Source organism: Mixophyes fleayi, chromosome 12 (assembly GCF_038048845.1).
Source record: "Mixophyes fleayi isolate aMixFle1 chromosome 12, aMixFle1.hap1, whole genome shotgun sequence".
NCBI classification, from domain to species: Eukaryota; Metazoa; Chordata; class Amphibia; order Anura; family Limnodynastidae; genus Mixophyes; species Mixophyes fleayi.
The window spans coordinates 8,833,727-8,849,231 of NC_134413.1; the positions used below are offsets into that span (position 1 = coordinate 8,833,727).

Below are 15,505 nucleotides of genomic sequence, written 5' to 3' on the forward strand. Positions count from 1 at the left end.
AATGTGCCATTTGATGACACAAATCACATCATGGCGGTACCCACACTCACCAATTGGACTCCTCCTACAGGTTCTTCCGGAGATTAGGTCCAAATAATATGCACGTCCATCTCAACCTAATTCACGACAGGTTTGGAGGTATTTCCCTAACTTTTACCCTAGTTCTCAATCAGTTATTCCTAGTTGTTCAGTTCAATCTCCAAATCTACCCAGAAGCTATAATAGAATTGAAAGACTTAAGAGCTTCCATTTCTGAGGAACATTTTGGAGATAAGTGTATTGGGTTGAGATTAGGCTGAAATGCGTTATTTGTCCCAATATGTTTTGTTCACCTCTATGGGGTGCGAGTAAAAGTGAGTATTATAGTGTCTCACAGCCGTTCTGGAGATACCTCGGCCGGATATTTGGGGAATTGCCCCTTATAATGTTATTTACGGAATTTTAAAATGCTCTTTATTTTAAATAAATATTAACATACAAAGCCCATGGAATAATTAAAGAGAAAGAGACCTATATAGATAAAAAATAAACTGTACTAGATAGTTGGTTGTTATTGAAAAAATATGTACATTTCCAGAGATTAATCTTTAAAACCTGGGGCTGTCGCTGGAAATTAGGGATGGACAACCGTGGGTTAAACCAACCGTGGGATACAAAATCAATACTACTCACTAATTTCGTCCAGACGCCACATCATATATTAATTTTTGCTCATCAAATTATAAGGGGTTTGTAGATCGCTGGGGAGTACCCAGTTGCATGAGATGTGTCTTTGGTGTTGAAAACCGGGACCGGCAGGTCAAGCGGCTGTCGGTGACATTGCTGTTTGGATGTCGATATTATGACTGTCAACGTTACTACCTATCAACAGCCACAATGTCGACGTTTTAACCACGTGGACACACTAAACCTGTTGACATTCCTGACTGTTGAGATTTTGGTGTCCGCAGTCTGTTGACAGGTTCAGCGTCGACCGATTGACTATATTCTCACTTGCTGTCCAGGCAATCGGATTCCCTGCATACAGATCATCCAGTGCATCAGGGACCCTCCCCACAACACAAGAGGCCACTAAACACAAAGTAGCTATTCCAAAACCAGAGCCACAAGATCTACCGACGCCCCTCCTGACTCCCAGCTTGATATAAATTTAACCTGATAAACTCTGCCCATTAAGCTCTTACAAAACAGTACATTCCTATTAATTCAATAAAGATCCACTATGTAGGGTGATTATTACAGAGCAAGACAAAACCACACAATCTGCTCGCCACCCGGCAGATCATCATCATCAGTTATTTATATAGCGCCACTAATTCCGCAGCGCTGTACAGAGAACTCGCTCACATCAGTCATTGCCCCATTGGAGCTTACAGTCTAAATTACACAACATAGAGAGAGAGAGAGAGCGAGAGAGACTAAGGTCAATTTTGATAGCAGCTAATTAACCTACCAGTATGTTTTTGGAGTGTGGGAGGGAACCGGAGCACCCGGAGGAAACCCACGCAAACACGGGGAGAACATGCAAACTCCACACAGATAAAGCCATGGTCTGAAATCAAACTCATGACCCCAGTGCTGTGAGGCAGAAGTGCTAACCACTGAGCCACTGTGCTGCCCACAGATGAAATTTAATGTAGGTAAATATAAGGTTATATACCAACGCTCTGGTAATAACTATGGTTCTTATACATTAAATGGAATATAACTGGGGGTAACTGAGATGGAACAGGACTAAGTAGCACAGTACCAGGCAGTGGCTGCAAAGGCGTATAAAATAACTGTAGCTAGACCACATCTTGAACATGGGGTACACCTTTGGACATCTCGATGTAAGAAGGCCATAGAACTCGAGAAGGATCAGAGCTGGGCAAACTTGTTAACAGGAGGGTTCAATTATAAAGGGAATATAGAGAAAGTACCTGGAATTTTTGGTTTCTCCAGCTGCTCAGAAAGGGTTCTTTACTGTAAGAGTAGTTAAGCTGTATGATTGCTAATCCCATGATGGTAAATTCACTAAAAGAACAAAATTGAATTTTGTGATGTTTTTTTTCCCTTTTTATTGTAACGAGGGTTGCTACCTGTAGCTACTGTATATTTAATAGAGGACATTATGGGGGTGAGGGATCCAGGAAATTCATCCGATCGCCATTTTTGGCTTCAGAAAGGAATTATTTACCCCCGTAAGTGGCTAAATTGCCAAATGTTTATTTTTGCCTTAAATACAAATTAGAATTCATAACAGGAATTTAATGAAACCTTGCTATCCAATGTAACTATATTGTCGTACATAAAATTTTTAAAAACACTAAAAAACACTGTTCCCCTGGCTGAGTTTACAATTTAAGTTTGTCGACTGAGACTCTGAGAGACGATATGAAGGTCAGAACCAACTGACACTGAATGGAGGTCTTCCTGTGTCATTGTGTTGCAATCCATGCACTTAACCACTGAGCCACATTACTAATGGGAAGAATGTATATCAGTTTACACATATATAGCACATTTGTCTTGCTGTACAACACGCCAGATGTTCTGGATGGATTATTCTGTCTGCAGCAAACATCAGCGTCAGTGCCCTTCAGCCAGGTTTACCTTTATAACACTAAGTCTGTGTGTCGCCTGACGTGTGACATCAATGCAGGCAATCCAAATGATATTTATTTACTCTTCTCGCTGGTCAGTTTTTAACCTCCTCTCTGCTTTATCTTGACTCCATTCCAGGTGGATTTGTGGATGTAAATGCAGAGTGAGATATCAGCTGATTGGCTGGGGCTAAAGGCTATTATAACAATCACCAGCTGAGCAGCACAGGACACAGTCAGAGACGTGTGACAGACTGAAATACACTGGCAGATGGCTGACTTCATTGCTGGAGCTCTTGGAGGTAGGCTTGCAGACATATATGTTCATGTGTGTGTAAGTATATATATATATATATATATATATATATATATATATATATATATATATATATATATATATATATATATATACATATATATTGTATATAATGACCGGCTATATTATATAATATGTGTGGTGCAAATTATATATAGGATATGTGTAAAGATTGTTGGATTAACTCCTGTGTCGAAGGTCTTTCTGCTCAATTAGTATTTACTGGCTTTTGACTTACTTGCACTATAGACTGATCTGTGTTTTCAAGTTCATCTTCATCAGTAGCTCCAGAAAAGAGTCACTGAGCTATTTAGTGTGAGTTCCCGTAATCTAACCCCCCCCAAAACTATTCATCATATTTTTAAATATTTTTTAACTTGTAGACAACAGCACATTGAAAGGAAATGCAGAATTGTAGAACTAACAATCTAACTTGATTTTCCATACTTAGGGAGTAGATTTACTAAAATTTCTTAAAAGGAAAAGTGGAGGCGTTGTCAGTAACAACCAATCGGATTGTAGCTATTTAGCTAGTTATTTATCTAGTACAGTATAGAAAAGTATAGAATCTGATTGGCTGCTGTTGGCAACACCTCCAGTTTTGCTTTTTAGAAAGTATTAGTAAATATAACCTTTAGTCTGGGTTCTAGGACGAAAATGTTATGAACGTTTGCATTGGACAGTGTCATATTTCTGGTGATGATGATTATAGCCTATGTACTTGTAGTATGAAACAAGACACAAGGACAAACAAAAAATATCAGTCTTCTTAATCTAACAGTTATTTTTATATGCAGTGGAATAAAAACTAAAAGTAAATGAAAAAGTATTATTATGATATTACTGATATCATAATCATAACTGATGATTTTTTTTTTAACAATAATTGTGAGGTCCCTGTTTTTATATAGGGGACTGAGGCCAGATCAGAGGTCATCTCCTGAAACAGAGCTGTTCACAGGAACAGGGCTGAGATATTCTGGATTTGATCATCATCATCATATAGCGCCACTAATTCTGCAGTGCTGTACAGGGAACTCGCTCACATCAGTCCCTGCCCCATTGGAGCTTACAGTCTAAATTCCATAACACACACAGACAGAGAGAGAGAGACTCTGGTCAATTTAATAGCAGTCAATTAACCTACTAGTAGGTTTTTGGAGTGTGGGAGGAAACCCACGCAAACACAGGGAGAACATACCAACTCCACACAGATAAGGCCATGGTCGGAATTGAACTCATGACCCCAATGCTGTGAGGCAGAAGTGCTATAACCACTGAGCCACCGCGCGGCCCATATATGATGTCACTCAAGTGGACACATTAGCTTCATCTGACCTCCACCCATGTTCTACAAGAAAGAATTTAGAGAGCCTGTTTGTGATATCACATGGTAGGGGCTTGCATTACACATACACAGGAGTGGCATTTGCAGCATCACCTCTGTAAACCCAAAGTCCACCCGCACGTAAAAACTCTTCCCCTCCTAATCATACGGCTGCTGTGACCTGGATCATTTATAGCAGGATGAAGCGTAGGGTGACAGCAGCTTCCATTTCTGGTGGTGGCAGTAAGAGATATCAGAAAGAAGAAGCATCCTCTCCCTCCTTTATACTGCCAGTCACCGCTCTGCGATTACAACGTGTGCAGGAGGAAGCTCAGATGATGTCACCTTACTCTTCCTCCTGCAATTACTAAACACGATGAATGAGGAGGAAGAAGAGCGTGACCCCGCTGCGTCTATAATTATGCTAGTGGAGATGAGTTTCTACAATCACTGCATGGGACAAAGAGCCCTGCAAAGGACATACAGACAATTAAACTAAAAAGATTTATCGATGACGAAAACAATCAAATAACTTAAATATTAACTGTAACTAGAAAGTTTGATATTCTAGTCCAGAGAGGGCAACTGGTACGCGACCTTACTATTCCCAGTCGTACATCTTTCTGCATGTCAACATCAAGCTTAAGTGCATTACACCAGTGGTGGCAGATATCCAGGACAGCAAAGCTGATTTTATTAAGCTTTCTGTTCCTTCCTGACATCACGGTGACATATAATCCATTCATAGTAAGAGACCCGGCATACACCCAAGGTCATAACATAGATATAGAACACTGATTATCTTTGTACCCCCCCTCCCAAAAAAAATAAATGACTTCCTGTGTTGGTTACGTTGGGCTTCTGAGAACTTCTTCTTCTAAAACTATTGTGTGATACTTTCTTTAAACTTTATTTGTAATCTTACCGTTCAGATACTCATATTGGACCTGTCCACTACAACAGAATAAAGGCAGCTATTTTGTAGAAGAAAACAATATTTCTGAGCAGCCATTAGTTCTCTGGGGACGATTGAAATTACTGAGGCATGAGGCACTCATGCCTCATTTAGGTCACTAGGTGCCATACAGTCAGTGAAAATTTTCGGGGACCTCATCAGGGGCAAGCACAGAATTTCTAGAGGGGGAGGTTTCCAAATGCTTGATTTTCGGAAGCAAATCAAAAAAACTTGCTGGAAAAAACCTGCAGCAGACACTTTGTAGTCATGTTGTTTTACTGTAAATAACAAGTTCGGTTGAGTCACAAAGTGTTGCTTATTCACAAAGTGTAAGATGCTAGCTAATAACCACTGGTAGTTAATATTAGTCCCCAATTATCTGGTTTGTAGTATTTGTACAGAATCAGCTACTGAGGAGTCACACCATGGGGACTGAGTCATTAAGGAGAGCAAAGCAAAACAAGGAGTAACTTTGCACCTGGGCAAAACCATGTTGCATTGGAGGGGGTCGTCAATTTAAAATGCGGGGTCAGATTTATAGTTGGGGTAGGGCATGTCCTAGATCAGATTTAAATTTCAGTTTAAAAATAAAGCTATCAAGTATTTGTGTGCTACATGAAATATCAGCCAGTATTTTCCTTACATGCAAAGATCGAAACATAACTAAAAATAAGATCGTGACATCGGCCATTTTGTTGAGGCCAAAGTTGATGAAGGCATAGTCAGATACTCAGGAAAGTTATCCTGTGACTGTAGACAATGTGTTATAGTTTATTTAACATAGGCACTTCCTGAGAGGTTTCAAGAAGCCGGCAGATCATGTGATGGGGGAGGTGGGGGGGTCCCTGGGCAACTAGAAACTCCCCATATGCGGGCAATTGCCCACCAAGGTTTTGGTTGCCTGCACGGTTTTCCAGGTCCTCTAGATTCAAGGTGACCTCTTCCCCATTCTATTCCTAGTTTTCTGTATTTATCAGCTTGACTAACAAACAGGCAATTTTTCTGCTGTTTAACATTATCCAGTCTCTGCGTTAGTCTTTTAGGATATCATTAAGTAGTGTAGGCCTTCATAACCCCGAGGGCTTCTCTGATAGGCTGCATAAGTGAGACACAGAGCGCTGGTTGCCGATACATCCTAACCCGACCCAGATACCAGCGCACTAGAGCCGTCCGGCGCAGGCGGTGGTAGGAAGTTATTGCAAAGAACTTATTGCTATATTTTCATGCAATTTTTAAAATACATTCATGTCTTCCTTGTAGGGGCCTGTGGCGTTATGGTAGGATACCCTCTGGATACAGTAAAGGTATATAATCTTCTGATTTATCTGCATTGAATGATCCCTTTGTGTACAGCTACAAACGTGAAGATACCCCTGGTCAAATCGCCTGTTTCACTAAATCTCCAACAGAAGTTTACACAACCTCTGCGGAATACGGGAAATGGTTTATGTGCATTGTCCGTGTGCCGTGTATATATAAATGTTATGGCAGTGATATGTTTATATAGGTATGACACCCACTTACATGTACCGGTGTATGTCTCTATTTCTGCATACAAAATAGCTGACATGTTTTAAGGTAATTGCAACAAGATGAGGCCTGCTTAAGTATTAGGTATTTGCCCTGAGCACAAGAAGTGTGTGTGTGTGTGTGTGTGTGTGTGTGTGTGTGTGTGTGTGGGTGGGTGGGGGAGGAGGGAGGGGGGAGTGTTACCTTTGCATCTGCATCCTTTTGTTGAGGTTGCCGGCTGAAATTGGAATGGGAGGGGGGCTGGGGCAGGGAGATTATGCCAATGGTGGACCATCCTCATCATCATCATCACCATTTATTTATGTAGCGCCACTAATTCCGCAGCGCTGTACAGAGAACTCACTCACATCAGTCCCTGCCCCATTGGAGCTTACAGTCTGAATTCCCTAATATACACACACACATAAAGAGAGACTAGGGTCAATTTGTTAGCAGCCAATTAACCTACTAGTATGTTTTTGGAGTGTGGGAGGAAACCGGAGCACCCGGAGGAAACCCACGCAAACACGGGGAGAACATACAAACTCCTCACAGATAAGACCATGGTCAGAAATTGAACTCATGACCCAAGTGCTGTGAGGCAGAAGTGCTAACCACTGAGCCACCGTGCTTCCCAACTATGCCTGTATGTATATATATATATATATATATATATATATATATATTAATTTATTAGGCAATAAGTAAATTCTGTAAAAGGTTTTAAAATCCCACTTTTAGACACCCCCATGTCCCTGCATTTCAGAATCAGAACTATACCCAGATGCCACCAGACATTAGTATGCTGAAAGTTTTACTACTAACAAAGGGAAGGCTACGTCCTCACGTCAGACTAGGGCAGAGATGAATTGCACATGACCAGAAATCCCTGCCCTTTGTCCGACTCAATTCTAGCCCTGATTGGGTGGCTCAGTGCAGTCTACTTGTGACCAACAGATCAGATCTAAAACTCTAATCTCAATAGACGTTGGGGGTTATTCTATAAAAATAACTTGGAGTAAAAAATACTTGGAGTAAAAAAGGTATCACTTTGTGGGAATAAGAATAATAACCTATTCTATACAAACGGTGTAATTTTTATTTCAGTTAGATTTTCTTTATTTTTGGTCCCACATAAACCACTCTCATGGATTTCAAATTCTATAAGAAGAATGTTACAGGCTAATTCCACCAAAAACTATTGAAAGGCACAGTCACTGTGGCAGACTAGGAGAATTTTTTTTGGTATTTATCATTTCCCCTTAATGAATGATTTATGATTCTGGACTACCATGGCAACCACAGTCACATGGCTCATGTTGTAGTCGGCAGAGAGGCTTTGATACTCCTATCTGAGCTCAGTCTAGACTCTGACATCCTCCTTCTCCTCCCTCTGCCATCACATGACATGCTGAGAGCTGTGAGCCTGTGTCGGGGTTACAGACTAACCTGTTGGCAATATTGTCTGCCAGATACAGACATAGAGAGATTTTGAAAAGGAAATAATGATTTGTAGGAGCTAAGAAAAATTACATCAGGTGCATGCTCTGAATCCCACAAAATGAGGTGCCGATTGATTTTCTAGGATTTTCCCATAGGTACATTTAAAAAGCTCTCTGCAACTTTATATTTAAGCCCTTCCTAAATTATCTTTACTGTCTATACATGTACATACCGAAACCACTGATAATCTCAATATTCCACTCTAGGTACGAATCCAGACTCAGAGAAGCTACAATGGAATCTGGCATTGTATCCGCTCTACTTACAATAATGAGAAAGTAAGAACTGCCATCTTTTTATAGGCACTGTAAATCATTGCATCTTGCGTACCATTTAATGGTTCTTTGTCTTACAAAGGTATCTGGATTTTTCAAAGGAATGACAATACCTATTTCTACTGTGGCCGTCAGCTCATCCGTCGTGTTCGGGGTGCAGAGGAATTGCCTTTACAATCTGTGCAAACTGAAATATGGGACGCCGAATGTCAAACCATCAAAGTTGGATATTTTCGTGTCTGGCTACGTAGCTGGAGGAGTACAGGTATTTATCGTCTAATTATAATTCGTTATTTTGCAATTCATTTGTATAACTTGTGACAGCAAAACACGTCTTTCGGGATTGAACCTGCAAATACATATATGCCATTGTTTCCCAAATCCGGTCCTAACAGTGCAGGTTTTCCAGGTCACACAACAGAAGTACAGAGTAGACAGGAAGGGGGCACGGTCCCCTTTAAAAGACTCTCACTGAACTTCCCCATAAACATGTTGGTGTTTCTCACCTATGAAACCATATTGCAACAATCAAACCTTTTTCCACATGAAGATTTAGAAGATTTTATGTAAATCAAAGACGTTTCTCAGGGTAATAGTCAGTTACAAATATATATTTTGGAATGTCTCGTCCAATTGGCTGAGATATGGAATGCATGCCCCGCCCACTTTGAAATTTCTCCAAAGACCGCTGGGGAAATGCGGGTGGGATTATCTGTCAAGTGGCGGTTGTTCTTGGTGGCGAAATCCTTCCGGTTCTACGCTCTGGACAGAGGAATATTTAAATTTATATTTTTAAAGGCTAAAGTATTCCTTTGTTCATGTTTCCAAGATAGTAAAAAAAATTATCTATAGATAAGTATAAACTGTTGTGGAAAGAGTGATGTGATGTGTACAAGATTGTTGCAGATATCTGTATTTTGTGTAGGTGTAGAAATAGATTGTTTGTTTTATTACGTGTGTCTGTGAATGTATGTATATCTGTGGTTATAGTGTTGTTCTATCACCATTATTTGCGGTGGTGCACGTTATACATTATATCTTCCCTGGCCTCTGCTGTCAGGTAAAATAAATAGTATTGATCTCTATATCTATCTAGTTTGAAAATTGTCAATATGTGCTGACATCATGTACGCTAGAGAATTATATAATCTATATTTTTGCAGCATTAAAACTGATATCACAGCTACCTGAGTGGGTCAGGTTTTTTTTTTAATATTTGTAGGTTACATGAACATGTGTCCCTGCTGGGAGTAATTGTTGGAGAGGTCGTTCCTGTTTTAGAAATTGAAGTAACATAGGAACACTAAGGTTTATTGCGGAATCAACATTTTAAAATCTTGATATTGCTGTTTTTCCAGCCACATTCCTCAAATGTTACTTAATGTGTCATTTTAAATGATTTCTCAAACCCAGTCCTCAGGGCCTCTAACAGTGCAGGTTTTCCAGGTGACCAGTGATATAATTATACCACCTGTGGATCTGTTACAATGTATCAGTCAGTAATGATTACACCTGTGCTCCAGCAAGGAGATATGGAAAACCTGCACTGGAGGACTGGATTTCAGAAACACTTTGGTATATGCTGGGACTTGAATAATGTGTGCTCAGTTTGCGACCAACTCTACATCAAATTGTAATTAATTAAAATGTTACAATCGGGGCACTGTTGCAATTAAGTCTTTTAGGATATTTTATATCACTCCACGAAAACCATCAATATATTAACTCTGAGAAAAATAAGCCTGCGCTCAGTATATCCCACATTATATATGGTACCAGCTGCTTGGCAATAAGCCTGCGCTCGGTATATCCCATATTGTATGTGGTACCAGCTGTGTGGCAATATAAATGCCAATATATGTATACAAAACAAAAAGACAGTTGTCAGCGCTTATCCTATAAACTGCATATCTGTGTGTGTCTAGCAAAATGAAAACATGAGGTATTAGTTCATATTTTGATCAAAAAATGTAAGCCTGCATCCCAGCGTCAAGGGAACCTCAATATATTAACTCTGACTCAATTGAGGTTCTCTCTCCAAAAATGGATGACACCCACTTATTTTGCTGAAGATTTATAGAAAAAGCTAAATGTTATTGATGATAAATTGAACATTTTCTCTTTACTGACAGTGATTGTCAGCGTTTGATGGCGCATTCCTAAAATATCTGTATAACCTACATATTGGAGCGATTCAATTCAGCTCAATGTTCCGCCGAGTGTCCTCGCAGCGATGCAACCTTGCGGATTTTGCCTCATGCTCCATAGAGGCTGCGCTGGAAAATCCGCAATGTTGGATACCATAGTACCCGGAAAAGCGAGCGGCTGATCATCACGTTGAATTGAACTTTTAAATTCCACCAACACCCTCTTAATTTGCTGCTAAATATGATGGGTGAGAAAGTCCCAGGTGTGATGTATGACTTTTGTTTCTAGGTCTTAGTGTCATCTCCTGCTGACATGGCGAAAGTTCGGCTACAGACGCAGGTATCTCCCCACCAATCCAGCGCTTGCTCTCTCTTGGCTCGACCAAAGTACACCGGCCCTGTCCATTGTCTACTGACAATAGCCAAGGAGGAAGGGTTCCTGGGCCTGTATAGAGGGTGTTTCGCTCTCATGTTCAGAGATTGCCACTCGTTTGCCACCTACTTCCTGTCCTATGCCGTGTTTCGGGAATGGTTCGTGCCGGTTGAGCAAAGCACCCGTAATTCAGGTACGTGACTGTGGGCTGACAGACAGCAATTCCAAATAAGTTACTTCTAAATAACTACTGTATGAGTTGCAGGTGGGCAGCCTTGGGCTCCCTCTGTTGTGGAACTGTAAGTCCCAGCATACCCTGTCAGGAGATCTCCCCCCCTCAGTGATGACTAGACAAGACCATGGTTCATATTAAGGTCATTAAGCCCCCCCCCCTCCCCCATCACCTGATTCCTGATACTCTGTCTTTCATTCAGCAGTACCATAATGATTGACACTGCTGTAGTAACTGGGAGAATCATGAGAACATTAGCAATGGGGATGGGATATGTCAAGAATTACTACCCACCCATCTTTAGGGACAGATTGATGCCATTATTTTAGTAGAAATAATCTAATAATCACCACTGTCCCAATCTCCTCTCTGAGCCACACTCGCTCCTCTTGTTTCAGCTTCCACTTAGAATGTAAGCTCTCTGACGAGCAGGGTCCTCCATACTCTGTTGTCATGTCTGTGGTTTTTTTGTCTACCTTGTATGTCCCTGTTTTATGTATGTCCTGTTTTCCCTACTGTAGGGCGCTGCAGAGCCTTGTGGCTCCTTACAGATCTATGATAATAATAATAATTATAACTTAATTGTCAGGTCTTTTATAAGAAAAATATATTTACTGCATGGCTCATTTTGAAAGTAAAATGGGATCAGTTGTACAGTTAAAATCATTAATTGAACAGCTAAATTATTTATAAATTTGACATTTATCTCATATTCCCCCCTCTCAGCTTACCTGTGTTGGTTCTGTCTTACCGAGCTGGGTGTTAATATCAAATTCCACCCATTGTGTGAGGGGTTTCTGATGTGAGACTTGTGTTAAATGTGGGTCACATTGATTGGGACAGACAGCAGAACTGAGCTCGGTGAGATAGGACGCTAGGTTTAGGTTGAGTGTAGGGTATAAGATGGGTTTCCCAAACCCAGTCCTCAGGGACCCCCTACAAGTGCAGGTTTTCCATATCTCCTTGTTGAAGCACAGGTGTAATCATTACTGACTGATACATTGTAACAGATCCACAGCTGGAATAATTATTTCACGTGTGACCTGTTGTTAGAAGGCCCTGAGGACTGGATTTGGGAAACACTGGCAAAGAGATAACTTTGTATTTGTCATAACTGATCTAGCTTTGTTACTCTGTCTTTATGTACTTAAGAAACAGGTTCTACCCTTAATCAACAATCAGGGAAATAAAGTGAAACACACCTCGATGTGAGATGAATATACATAACAGCCAATTGTCCTCATCTGGAAATCGGGACAGTCTTAGTCTATGTCCCCAGTCTGTCAACACCCCAAATACCTGACAAGATCTGAAACAATGTTTTTAAAGTGTTTGCCAAGGAGGAAATAGAGCTTGTCATGTTTTTAACTTTTAGGCTTTGATCTTAACTGTTTCAGTTGTGTGACGTGACGTTACTGGAATGTGAGATTAGCTTCTCTGATTTAATAGCTTACAATCTAATAGCTATAAGATCAGGACAGTCCTTCTGACAACATGGGAGGTGGTGTGTGCAGATACACAGCTTGTTATGTACTTTATATTCTATTCTTACACAAGGAACGTCTTGTTTTTGCTGTAGGTATCATGCACGGGTTAACGCTGCTTAGATGTAGATAGCAGGAATGTAGGGGACATTGGCAGTGTAAATGTATCCTCATGAATTGCTGAATAGTGATGAATGGAAAACTACAGCCTGTTCTAGATTGTCCTTCATATTCCCGGAATGTACCAGCTGGGACTTTCACTTGCTGTATCTGGACAAATGAAATGTTAACCTGGAAACCTGAGCTTCCTGGTGTAACACGAGTTGGGTGTATGAACCTTTATGTCTCTAGAGTCCTGCTATGTAAACTTATATATTGCAGCTGGCTCAGAGAACTTTGATGTTGTGACTGTTCTGATTGGCTGCAGGTTTGTCTAGTCTAGTTCTAATTCTGTGATTGGCTACAGGTTTTTTACACTTCTGAATAAATATAGCAAGTGCCCGCTTGATAGGTTGTATTTTGTGTGTACTGGTTTCTAGTGAATTGATAGGCTGTATCCTTCTGTGATGTCACTAGCTACTAGTGAATTGATAGGCTGTCTCCTCCAGTGATGTCACTAGCTACTAGTGAATTGATAGGCTGTCTCCTCCAGTGATGTCACTAGCTACTAGTGAATTGAAAGGCTGCATCTTCCAGTGATGTCACTAGCTACAATGGAATTGATAGGCTACATCCTCCATTGATGTCACTAACTACTAGGGAATTGATAGGCTACATCCTCCAGTGATGTCACTAGTTACTATGGAATTGATAGGCTGTATCCTTCTGTGATGTCACTAGCTACTAGGGAATTGATAGGCTGTATCCTCTGTGATGTCACTAGCTACTATGGAATTGATAGGCTGTATCCTCCAGTGATGTCACTAGCTACTATGAAATTGATAGGCTGTATCCTCCAGTGATGTCACTAGCTACTATGGAATTGATAGGCTGTTTCCTCCAGTGATGTCACTAGCTACTAGGGAATTGATAGGCTGTATCCTCCAGTGATGTCACTAGCTACTATGAAATTGATAGGCTGTATCCTCCTGTGATGTCACTAGCTACTAGGGAATTGATAGGCTGCATCCTCTGTGATGTCACCAGCTATTATCGAATTGATAGGCTGTCTTCAGGTAAACATTGGTTCAGCCCGCGAAATAGCTGCCGCCACTGTGTAAGTGATCTTTAGTAACCACATCCTGTCCTTTTTTGTTTTACAGAATTAATGGGCATCCTGCTGGCCGGTGGTCTTGCCGGGGTGGTGGCATGGAGCATTGCCACGCCGATGGACGTCATTAAGTCACGGCTGCAGGTGGACGGGGTCACACAACAGAAGTACAGAGGAGTGATTCACTGCATCACCGACAGTGTCAGACAGGAAGGGGGCACCGTGCTCTTTAAAGGACTCTCACTGAACTGCCTGAGAGCCTTCCCCGTCAACATGGTGGTCTTCCTCACCTACGAAACCATACTGAAACAAATCAAACCTTTTTCCATATGAAGATTTTATCTTACGCAAAGACACTTCTCAGGGTAATAGTCAGTTATAAATATATATTTTGGAATGTCTCTTCCAGTTGGCTGTGAAATCAAGCACATGGCCACCCACTTAGAAATTTCTCCGAAGACCGCTGCATACACCGTACCAGGGAAATCCCAGTGTCAATATCTGTCAAACTGCGCCGTTCGCGGTCCAGGAATCATTGCTGTTCTAGATGTGGCCAGAGGAATATTCAAATGTATTTTTTTTTTAAAAGACTAAAGTAATCCTTTATATACTCATGATTCCCTGGTTTCAAGATATATTTAAAAAAATGTACATAATTCATAAACAAGGTTAATTTTTACCAGGAAGAGTGATCTGCTCATTGTAACAATATATATGTGTTAGTAAAAGTATGTAAATCTGTGTATATACTGTGGTGCGTGCGAGCACATCTATGTCCATTATATGCTGTGGCGAACGATATACAATATATCTTTCCTGCCCTGTGAAGTCTCCCATTGGCTATTATTGGGATTCAGATTTGAAGATAGGAGAGGAATCTAGCTGACAGATTTCGGCTTTACTATTATAGATAATAAAATGTCTAGTAGATACAAGTTCCTCTGCGCTGAGATTCTAAGGTAGATGCACATGAGTGATTATTTATTACCTGTGGGATTGTTGTTTAACCTTCGGTCACAGCAGCCTTGCAGCTGGTAGAAAAAAATATTATTGATCAGCACGGTGGCTCAGTGGTTAGCACTTCTGCTTCACAGTGCTGAGGTCATGAGTTCAATTCCTGACCATGGCCTTATCCGTGTGGAGTTTGTATGTTCTCCCTGTGTTTGCGTGGGTTTCCTCCGGGTGCTCTGGTTTCCTCCCACACTCCAAAAACATACTGGTAGGTTAATTGGCTGCTATCAAATTGACCCCAGTCTCCCTCTCTCTCTGTGTGTACGTTAGGGAATTTAGACTGTAAGCTCCAATGGGGCAGGGACTGATGTGAATGAGTTCTCTGTACATCGCTGTGGAATCAGTGGCGCTATATAAATGAATGATGATGATGATTTTTGATCTCTACAGTAATTTATCATAATATGACCACTAGGGGGCACTATTTCACTGCAGTCTGCAAAAGCATTAATTTATTCTCTTATTATAGAACTCCCACTTATATTAATTCGTGCAGTGGTGGGCACCAGGCCCCTCCTTCAAACCCACTTTTTTTTTTTTTTTTAAATTACAGCTTTATTACCGCACACACTTAAACT

General features: G+C 40.8%; 1 protein-coding gene across 1 annotated transcript; it reads left to right on the plus strand.

Moving 5' to 3' along the window:
• Nucleotides 1-2,717: 2,717 nt before the first annotated feature.
• On the plus strand, nucleotides 2,718-14,851 carry SLC25A47 (solute carrier family 25 member 47). The gene is made up of 6 exons (XM_075191902.1): nucleotides 2,718-2,887; nucleotides 6,444-6,487; nucleotides 8,402-8,473; nucleotides 8,553-8,735; nucleotides 10,907-11,183; nucleotides 13,969-14,851. The coding sequence occupies exons 1-6, from the start codon at nucleotides 2,857-2,859 to the stop codon at nucleotides 14,247-14,249; spliced, it is 888 nt and encodes a 295-aa protein (XP_075048003.1). The 5' UTR covers nucleotides 2,718-2,856; the 3' UTR covers nucleotides 14,250-14,851.
• Nucleotides 14,852-15,505: the final 654 nt, after the last annotated feature.